Source organism: Nicotiana attenuata, unplaced genomic scaffold (assembly GCF_001879085.1).
Source record: "Nicotiana attenuata strain UT unplaced genomic scaffold, NIATTr2, whole genome shotgun sequence".
NCBI lineage: Eukaryota > Viridiplantae > Streptophyta > Magnoliopsida > Solanales > Solanaceae > Nicotiana > Nicotiana attenuata.
In genome coordinates, this window is record NW_017675238.1 from 25,511 (window position 1) to 37,063 (window position 11,553).

At 35.6% G+C, this 11,553-nt stretch overlaps 1 protein-coding gene across 2 annotated transcripts; it reads right to left on the bottom strand.

Moving 5' to 3' along the window:
- Positions 1-6,055: 6,055 nt before the first annotated feature.
- On the bottom strand, positions 6,056-10,953 carry LOC109219841 (DNA-dependent metalloprotease WSS1). 2 transcript variants are annotated; one of them, XR_002066998.1, is made up of 5 exons: positions 10,610-10,953; positions 10,318-10,513; positions 8,122-8,799; positions 6,945-7,280; positions 6,056-6,647 (listed from the first exon to the last, which is right to left on the bottom strand). XR_002066998.1 is itself a non-coding variant. In XM_019384309.1 (4 exons), exons 1-4 carry the CDS (start codon positions 10,765-10,767, stop codon positions 7,089-7,091), a joined length of 1,224 nt encoding a protein of 407 aa, XP_019239854.1. In that variant the 5' UTR covers positions 10,768-10,953; the 3' UTR covers positions 6,056-7,088. The 2 variants fall into 2 exon arrangements, 1 of the variants encoding a protein (XP_019239854.1); XM_019384309.1 differs by having other exon boundaries at positions 6,056-7,280.
- Positions 10,954-11,553: the final 600 nt, after the last annotated feature.

Below are 11,553 nucleotides of genomic sequence, written 5' to 3' on the forward strand. Positions count from 1 at the left end.
TCGTGTGTGCAAAAAGAACTTTGGTGAATTGTGCTTTGTTCTGTCTCCTTTGATATCTCCTCCTTTAAGTTGAGCTATGCAAGCAGCATTATCTTCATACAATATCGTTGGAATCATCGTTTTTAAAGAAAAACCATACAGTTGTTGAATATGTTGAGTCACTGATCTCAACCATACACATTTTCGACTAGCTTCAAAAATAGCTATTATCTCTACATGATTAGAAGATGTAGCAGCGAAAGTTTGTTTTGTTGAGCGTCATGAAATAGTTGTACCCCCACAAGTAAATAGATAGCCTGTTTGAGATCAGGCTTTATGTGCGTCAGACAAATAACATGCATCTGCATAACCAATCAACTGTGAATCGGATTCATAAGAGTAAACTAATCACATATCAATAGTCCATCGGAGGTATCTAAAAATGTGCTTAACGTCGTTCCAGTGTCTTGTTGTTGGAAAGGAACTAAATCTTGCTAATAAACTTACTGCAAAAGTTATATCTGGTCGAGTATTATTTGCAAGATACATTAGTGCCCCAATTGCACTAAGATATGGAGTTTCATCACCAAGAAGCTCTCCATAATTTTTATGAGGTCGGAATGGATCTTTATTTATATCAAGTGATCTCACAATCATCGGGGTACTTAATTGATGTGCTTTATCCATATAAAAACGCTTTAGGATCTTTTTGGTAAGTTGATTGATGGACAAAAATTCCATCTTTCATATGCTCAATTTGTAGACCAAGACAAAATTTTGTCTTTCTAAGATCTTTCATTTCAAACTCTTTCTTCAAACAGTCTACTGCTTTTGGAAGTTCCTCAGGAGTTCCAATGATATTTAGATCATCAACATACACAGCGAATATAACAAATTTAGATCCAGACCTTCTTATAAATACACAAGGACAAATTGGATCATTCTTATACCCTTCATTCAGCAAATACTCGCTCAGTCGATTATACCACATTCGCCCTGATTGTTTCAATCCATATAAGGATTTTTTAAGCTTTATTGAACAAGTTTCCCGAAAACTTTTATTAGTTTCAGGAACTTTAAGCCCTTCAAGGATTTTCATATAAATTTTGTTGTCTAATGTGCCATACAAATAGGCTGTGACAAACCATTAAACGCATATCAAGTTTTTCATGGACTGCCAAATTTATAATGTGAAAGTGATTGCATCCACCACGGGAGAATATGTCTTCATATAATCAATGCTAGGTCTTTACGAAAATCCTTGTGCCACAAGTCGTGCTTTATATCTAACGCCTTCATTTTTATCATTTCATTTTCGCACAAAAACCCATTTGTATCCCACTGGCTTTATTCCTTCAAGTGTTCGGACTATACGTCCGAATACTTCACGTTTTTCAAGTGACGCTAATCTGCCTGGATAGTGTCTTTTCATTTTGGCCAATCATTTCTCTGTCTACATTCATCGACAGATCTTGGTTCAAGATCCTCATTTTGTTACATTATTTCAACGACAACATTATAAGCAAAAATGTTGTCGACAATAATATTATTTCGGTTTCACCTCTTTGCCGTAGAGACATAACTTATTGAGATCTCTTCATTCTTATTATTTTCAGGTACCTGGATCTCCTCTGAGGTCTTATCATTTGTGTCACGGGGCTCTTTTTGATCAATTGACTCCATATTATGATCTCCTAGATCATTTGCTCCTTTTTACTTTCGAGGATTTTTATCTTTGGAACCAATTGGTATACCACGTTTCAAGCGTGGCTTAGACTTATTTGTATTTATAAATTGTCCAACCGGGACATCAATTTGAATAGGAGCATTAGCAGCTGGAATATGTGACTTAGTCACCCTTGGTAGGTTAGTGAATGCATCTGGCAATTGATTTGCAATATTTTGCAAATAAATTATCTTTTGAACCTCGTGTTCACATTGCTTTGTTCGAGGACCTAAATGAGATAGTCATAATGTATTCCAATCTATCTCCTTTTGCAATTGCTTCTTTTCTCCCCCTAATATTAGGTATACTAATTCATCAAAATGGCAATCAACAAATCTTGCCGTAAACAAAATCTCTAGTCATAGGTTCCAGATATTTTATAATAGAAGGAGATTTATACCCAACATATATCCCCAATCTTCTTTGGGTTCCCATCTTTGTGTGTTGTGGTGGAGCAATTGGAACATATACTGCACATCCAAATATTCTAAGATGTGAAATATTTGGCTCCTGACCAAAAGCCAATCGTATTGGGGAGACTTTACGATAACTTGTTGGTCTGATCCACACAAGAGCTACTGCATGCAAAATAGCATGGCTTCATGCTGAAATAGGAAGTTTTGTTCTCATAAACATTGGTGTAGCAATTAATTGGAAGCGTTTGATCAATGATTCAGCTAGACCATTTTGAGTATGAACATGTGCAACTAGGTGCTCAATTGTTATCCCAGTTGATATGCAATAATCATTAAAGGCCTGGGACGTAAATTCACCAGCATTATCAAGACGAAGTGTCTTAATTGCATAATATGGAATGTGCTCTTAATCTTATTAATTGAGCTAGTAACCTCGCAAAGGCCAAATTGCGGGTTGATAACAAGCACACATGTGATCATCTTGTAGATGCAACTATCAAAATCATATAATATCTGAATGGTCCACATGGAGGGTGTATAGGCCCACATATATCACCCTGTATACGTTCCAAAAATGCAGGAGATTCAACTCCAACTTTAATTACTGATGGTCTAATAATCAGTTTTCCTTGAGAACATGCAGCACAAGAGAATTCTTTAGTTTGAAGAATCTTCTGGTTCTTCAATGAATGACCATGTGAATTCTCAATTATTTTGCGCATCATATTATAACCGGGATGCCCCAACCGGTCATGCCAAATAATAAAATCATTAGTAAACTCCTTGTTTATTATGGCATGTGATTCAACTACACTAATATTAGTGTAGTATAATCCGGAAAAAAATGCGGGAAGCTTTTCAAACACATACTTCTTTTCCGTTTTTATTATAGTAGTATAAAGGTATGCAACCTTTCCTTCATTGGTGTTCTCAATATGATAGCCATTTTGGCAAATATCTTTGAAACTCAATAATTTTCTTTGAGACCTACTACAATATAATGCATCATTAACGGCCAATATAGTTCCTCCTGGTAGTAATACAGTCGCTCTTCCAGAGCCCTCAATTAATTTTGTACTACCAGATATTGTTATGATATTGGCTTCTTTCATAATTAAATAAGAGAAACATCTCTTATCTTTAATATGGTGTGCGTCGTAGCACTATCCACAAGACATATTTCTTCTTATTATTCATACGGCCAACTAAAGACTTGGAAGTTTTCATATTCTTCAAGAAGAAGAAAACATACATCATACGTAATATTGAAAAATTTAAGAACAAAAGAAACTACATTTCTGAAATTAAATACTGACAACATAACAAGTTTTATTCAAAATATGAACTTCATAAAAAGAAATACGTTTATTCTTATAATTTTTCCCAATAATAAGTCTTCAGTTATGTTGCTCAAATAAGTCTCTAACTTCTAAATGAGTAATATCTGCAAGGCCTTCAAAAATATCATCTTTATAGGCAAGGTTTGCTTCAACTTTATCATGATCATTCATAGGACTCGCCTCAACATCATTTTGAAAAGTCAAGTGAGTCTCAACTTTATTTTATTTCCATTTTATAGATGCTTGATAAAGTTTGACAAAATATTCAGGTGTACGATAAATTCGTGCCCAATGATTTTTCATAAACATCGGTGGCAAACATTACCTTTGCCTTTTGAAGGATTATTCTGAGAACCCTTATTGTTCTCTTGTTTATAACGACCACCACCGTGGTGATTCTTATTTCTTCCCTTGCCACGCCCACGTATATTTATACGGCCACGGTAATTATTTTGTCTTTTTTCAGACTTTGGATCTATCGTTCCCAAATTCACTTCTGGAAATGGAGCTGATCCAGTGGGGCGAGATTCATGATTTTTCATTAAAAGGGCATTATGTTGTTCAACCACCAAAAGGCATGAAATTAACTCAGAATATTTCTTAAAGCCCTTTTCACGGTATTGCTGCTGTAACACCATATTTGAGGCATCAAAAGTGGAAAGTCTTTTCCAGCATGTCCTCATCATTCATAGGTTTCCCACATAATTTTAGTTGGAAAATTATTCTATATACAGCAGAATTATATTCACTTATGGTCTTATAATCTTGTAGCCTTAAGTGCATCCACTCACGACGAGCTATTGGCAATATCGTGGCCTTTAGCTGATCATATCGTTCCTTCTAACTAGTCCATAATTGAAATGGATCTTTCAAGGTTAAATATTTACTTTTTAACCCTTCATCGAGATGATGACGAAGGAAAATCATGGCTTTTGCCATATCCTGACTAGATGCTTAATTTTCTTCTTTAATAGTGTCACCAAGACCTTTAGCGTCAAGGTGAATTTCAGCATCAAGTACCCATGGCAAATAGTTATTCCCAGACATGTCAAGTGCCATAAATTCAAGCTTTGACAAATTCGACATAGTGAAAACTATCATAGAAATAAGTGAATTAGAATGATAAGAATTATTATCAATGAAAAATTCAGTGCAGTACATAATCGTGTATTAATATTCTATATGTATAATTATCAAACAAACAATTATGTGTAGTGCGATGATAAATTAGTGTTTAATATTACCCACAAAAACTTTAGACATGTAAGTATATTTTCATAAAATAAATAAGTTGAATTAATATGTACTAGTATAATTTTGTTTACTTAGAATACGTTTCAATAAGCTAAGTAGGCATAAAACTAGATGATATCAATTCTGACAAGTTCCAACATTCAATACGATTCATCTAATAGTTAAGTCGTTAATTTTAAAGCCATTAATTAGTTTGTACACTTAGGTGATAAATTTATTGAAGACACATAAACCTTTTGAAAATTTTGCAAGAATTCCTTCTAAATGCATATTCTGTTAGAATATTTGGATGTGGGCTTAATTAGTCGAATTATTATAATTCAATTTAATACTTATTTATTATGTGTAGGATTAAACTTCTTCGTAGTTTATATAACGAAATAACAATTTAACCGAAACTTATTGTTTTCATACCAATGCAATTGTTATAATCATATTCAAAATAAGTTATGCATATGGTAATTAAATTGCAGGTTCAAGATCCTAATAGAAATGTTATAAACATAGGAATGTATACCTGAATCGAAAAAAAACTGACTACCTCTTTTAGGAAGAAGATAAAATTCGGATGAAGGAGATAACCTCAGTTGGTTAGAACCTCATGCTGATAACGTGTTATGAAATAAATATTATAATTATAAACTAAATACCAAAAGAGAAGAGACAAGAATAGGTAAGAAATGTAGAGAGGAGGAAACACTTCTTCTTGTTTCAAGTATGTCAGCCATGAGCCAAAAGTGCTCTATTTATAGTTACACAGGTTCATCCTCAAAATTAAAGAATAAAGTTACATATTAAATAAATACATATGAATATAAGTGATTCATGTATGTGATTTAAGAATTAAATGGACAACCACTTTAGTTCATTGTATTTATAACAAAATAATGATATCCATCGCAAAGTCCCGATTATACTCATTAGACGTGCGAGTAAGTCGTGTCTTAAATTGTTATTTAGCCTTTAAGCGATTGGATGTTCACTTAGACCTAACTATTGCATGTAGTTCTTCAGAACCAAATTAACTGAAGTATTTAAGAAAGATAAGCTGCTAAACCGCCAACAAGTGGTACTCATGTGATCCTAAAAAAAAATTAATAAAAAGTTTTATCGAATAATTATACTTATATTAAAGAATATAGTCTTTCAACTCCTTTTTCAATCTTTTCCAAGTTCTTTCATGTTCTTTATAATTTAGATATTCTCAAAGATGAGATTATTACTTATGATGAAACTTTACGTCTATCAAAAGGCTTTATCATAAATAGGTTGTTTGTCCTCACTTATGTAGTACAAAAATTAAAATATGCGTATGACTAACACTATTTGACTCCAAAGAATAACACAATCACAGCTTTTGGCATCTCCAATTTTAAATGGAATATCATGTCACTCTTCTTTTCGAAGCATCATTCAAAAGTTTGAGAGCTTGATAGTGAATGTGAACTATTTGCCACGGATACAAGAGAAAACCCTTATACAATTGTAGATGGGCCCAAGAGGCAAGTTTCTCTACAACATCAAGAAAACACAACCACAGATAACAGAGGGGAGAGAGGAGGCAACAAGAATATAACGTGGAGGCAAAATTCAGAGGTTGAGAGTATTCCACAACAGGAACACAACACCCATGGGGAAAATATCTTCTTTTTTCTTTTTTGGTGGGGCCACACAAATGCAGGCCCGGTCAGCAATAACTACGACGTAGGCACAACCACTTGGACTGACCTTAGGCGGCCACCCTTTCAAAGTGCAATGAAAGTCACCAACCTAGGCCATGGGCCTTCTTAATCGCCCATTGACCCCATATGATCTGTTCAAATCAGCCATTTCTTTAGCAGGCACGTCGATAATTTCCACTTCCAAATTTGAGATGAAATCAGCACATCCATTTCTCCACCACAGAGTATGCTAAATGGCAGTGTTCTTTATCTGCAGAAGGAATATATAGTCTTTCCAGTGCTCAAGAAACATATTGCAAATCTGCTGCGGGGAAGAGGTGAATTCTACCAGAAAGAACAAAAATATTGCTGATACTTTGGTTCTTTCTTTCCTAATGCAAATAGAATAATTCTTGATAAAAAGAAATTGACATGAAGAAAATTGAGATATGGCTCTTAAACATAGTTTTAATGCTTGTGCCTTATCTTTGACCTTTTTTTCAAGTGTTTGGAAAGTGGTTTTTCTCTAAAAAGTTTATGTTGGAGATTCACAAAGTAGAAGTACCACCTTAGCATAATTAGCAAAGACGAAAGCTTTTCCAATTTATCAAATTAGTTGAGCTCTCGAGTATTTGGCCAACTGTTGGCGACATCACAAACAGGAGTGACAATTTCCACAAAAAATGTGCGTAGCACGCAATATATGTTCCCCTCAGGTGCCAAGATTGGGTGCTGGTGTTGCAATAGGAGGGCCATGAGAATATCTCCACTCTCCACAGGCTGTGCAGTGATCCGACTTCAGACTGTTATCCAGCGTACAGAGCTTGCATGACCACATACTATTTCTGTCATCCACATCTTTGGGCTTTTGGTTTTGACAAAGCTTACATACAGGAGCCAATGGCTGCACATATTGTTGGTGAAAAAATGGGAGGATGTCAACTCCAGGAAGTAACAGAAAATTGTAGAAACTGATTGAAACACCTAACATATAAAGTAAAAACGGAAGTGCACAACCTTTGAGAAAACAAAGTTTTTACATATTCTGCCACTAAACAGGAGAAATAAGACATTAGCAATTTCACAAACTTATAACCGAATTAAACAACAGTAATTGAAATAAACAAGAAGTCAACAACCATCAAGCTTTTTCCACTTTTATGCACTTCAAATTTAAATACTTATTCAGAATGAAATACTTATTTGTTTGACACTTCAAAAAAATTACATCAGCACTGATATATTCGTAATGCCTCAACCAACAACAACAACAAAACAGTATAATCCCACTAGTGGAGTATGGAGAGGGTAGTGTGTACGCAGACCTTACCCCTACCCTGGGGTAGAGAGGCTGTTTTCGATAGACCCTCGGCATCCCTCCCTCCAAGAACTCCCCACCTTGCTCTTGAGGTGACTCGAACTCACAACCTCTTGGTTGGAAGTGGAGGGTGCTTACCACCAGAGCAACCCACTCTTGCCTCAACCACATATTCAGAATTAAAAGTCACCAAGATTAGAAGTCTCCTCAAATGCCAGTGCAACTCATGCTTTCATTGATTGTTACTGTAACTTGATCTTAACTGTAAACCTATGACTATTGTGCTTGTGCAAGAAAGCTACAGTTAAGCATATTTTATCTAGACAACTTCCAGAAGCGCAAATTCATCTAGAACAAAAAAGTTAATGCTTATTGAAAGAAAACTAAGAGAAAGAGCTCAAATTAAACTAGAAAGAGAGAATCATACTGGGTTCAAGAACGTGCACATTAAACACTCCCACATCATTGGTTCCTCGGGACCGTGTAAGTCATCATGGCCATGCATGGATGTAGAACTTGAAGCATTTCCACTTAAATCAACAAAGGACTCTGGATAACCCCTTGATGGCACGGTATGAGAAGTCCCTTCTGCCCGACCAACTTTGCGAGCAATTTCTTTGTCGTGGTTAGGCAGGGGCTTAGTGCCTTGCAAGGACCTTGAGGATGATATAGAATTCGATTCTCGACTTCTTTTACGAGATGTTACCTTGGAAGGCAGTGCATCAAACCCATTAGGAGTCTCGGGTCTATCAGAAGTATGCTGTGGTGGCAAAGGCTCAGGCAATGAATCAGAATTTTCATCTATGTCAGATAAGTCACATGATTCAGAGCCACACCAAATATTATCCTGTAATCTCCTTTCTGCAGCCATTGCTGCAGCTTGAATTGGAGTAAGTGCAGACTTGATAGAACGGTCACCACCTAGACGTCTAGGCCCAGATGGTAGCAATGACTTAAGACGTGCTCTATTTTCAGCAGCAGCAGCTGCAGTTTGGCGGAGAGATGATATAGATGGCTGTGGGAAAAGGCCCCCTAATCGTATTCCAGGGAGATCAAACCCTTCTCCTGTGCCACTTATCCCTTTAGTCATTAAATCTTCACATTCCTATTCATAAAGAATACCATGAATATTCATGGACGCAAAGGAAAATAAGCCAAAATTACACAAAAAGAAAGCAGCATAAGTACTATGTTTTAGATAAGTCAAAATAAACATGCATTTTTTCCATTAAAGATGTACTTGTATTAAAAGGCAGAAGCTTTCATCATCAAAGCCTCAATTGCCAGGGGCCAGGAGCAAAGTCTGAACGCTGATGCTTCTTCTACTTTATGTCATAATTGCACTAGATAATGCTTATTGCAATATTCTTTGATGATAATTGCTAGATAAAGAATACCATTAGTATAACATATAATAGTACCTCAGTTGGTATTGTATCCATAGGATTAAAAAATTTGTATGTCAGTATTATATGCATTTCCGAAACTATACCCACAGATGTAACCATTCTACATAGGGAAAGAGAAAAGGCAGACGATGAACATAACCAGGCAGCAACCTTTTTCTGTTATAGTCAGGTTACAGTTATTGTGCCGTTTGATAGTATGGATGATAAAATGTCTCAGGAGGCAGCTTCATGATATTTATTACTACCAAGATTCAAAAAGATTCTATCCTATGTGAAAGTTAACAAAGAAGGGACTGCATACTTCGGAACGAATTTAAATTTGGTTTTGCAAAAAAAAAAGGGCATAGATGTATCATAGTTTTTTACTTTTTCGCCCTCTATTCAAAGCACTGGAATATTCAAATACATTATCTGAAGAGGAAAATCAAATAAATTTTGTTAGATGTTCAATAACTTCAAAAGGTAGATTACAACCTCGAGTAACCAAAGTAAGATCATGTTTTCCAGAGTCTCATCAGGCTAAATCCAGTCCTTAAAAACCTAAACCAGAGTTAACTGATACAATTTTCAGGAATTTAAACTAACAGTACTTACATATATTATGAATACAATGAACTCAAATAAAAGAAAACAACAAGAAAAAACATATGCGAAGTTTGCAAGAAGCATATGTTATTAATTTTGAACCACAACTCACTCATAATCTAAGCACTAAATTGGACAAAACAAGGGCTAAATGGCTAATTTAACTTGTAATAGTTGGCCATTCTCATCATAAAACAGAAGATAGGAACTCTATTGGCCATGACCTCGACAAGCATTTGAGCAGGGGCCGAGCTAATAGAGCCATGGGGGTTTAATTGAACCCACTTCTGCAAATTATACTACATAAAATGAGTGAATAATATATTTGTTAAATATATATTTTTGAATCCTCATGAAGGGAAGGTTCTACTGTAGTAGCAAAGGGGGTTAAATAATTACTTTAGGTTACAGGTTCAAATCCCAACTGTGACAATTAGCATTTGTTTTTTGAATCCCCTTGCATAAATTCTTGGCTCCACTACTGCATTTAGGAATAAAACTGGTGCTCCACATTTAACATTGGTTACATAGGAGGATTCAACAAAAGCTTTAGCAAAAATTTAGAATGCTGTGCTTAGGGAAAAAAAACAACTCCAAACCCAACCATGCTTATTTTGCATTTAATTTACCTTTCTAATTTCATCCCAGAGCCTGTAGAAACTGGCATTGTGCGGACCATGAGTATTATGGCAAAGCTCGTGAAGCATAGTATCCAGAACTTCATTGTATGGGTAAAATTGCTCATCATTGTTGGGCCTTCGAAGCCTTAGCTTTACATGTATACCCGCTCCTACATTTAACCCCAATAGCGCTGGTCTTTTAGGGCTGTAACATTCACAACCAACATGTGGTAAAAGAATTTTAGTACCAGACAACACAGAAATATACTACTAATAGTAAAGTGCTTATTGTTATTATTACCAGAATTCAGATAGAAGTTTGACTCTCCAATTATGCTTACGCATAATGGGCTGAACCTGTTTAGCAATTCTCTCAAGAATCTTGGTGGCCTCTTCATGTTTGGGCTTTCGCTTCAGAGCTTTGATTTCCCACACCTTGTTTAGATCCCCCAAATTCATGTTTTTTCCCCTAAAGCAAACCCTAGAATCTGATGCTAAAAGCGATATCTTTTATGATCGGGCCGGAATCAAAACAATTAAAGAAGTAGTCTCTGCTTGGGATTGATATCTTAATTTTATGGATACACATAGTGGAACGAGGAAACGATGAGACGCCGAGGATTCGGAAATCGAATGTTTGCTCCGCTATGATATTGGCGGGATTTTAAAGAGACTTTGGCGGCATTTGCATCTATAACCGTTTTCTGTGTTACGTTTTAATTTGTGCCCGCTTTGCAAAAAAAATTGCAAGTGTAGCGACTTTTTCGCATAACTTCAGCATACGGGGCTGAAGTAGCAAAGGCAATCACGCAAAACTTCAGCATTCTAGTAGTCGGGCCTAAGTTCAGCTGAGTTTTTATTTTGTAACTGGCGAACTTCAGCTGAAGTTTTTGTTTGTAATTGGCAAACTAAACCCTTGAGTATGTACTGCTGAAGTTTCTATTTCAAAACTTCAGCTCGAGGAACGCACTATGGTTCTGCTTGACCATAGCATCTCGACGATGGAGACGCACTATGGTTCTGCTTGAATTTGCTCTATTTTGTTTCGTATCTGACAATCCATTTATTTGGTATTCCAAAACATAAAGATGAATGCTTGTTAGCATCACATCATTCAGTCATTAAAACCTTATATATATATATATGTAAAACAAAAAAGGATCTTCTTCCTGGTGGGAATTATGTACAGGCCAGCGTTATTCATTACTTTTGTGAAATATCTCAGAAATTAAAAGTTACAGCTTT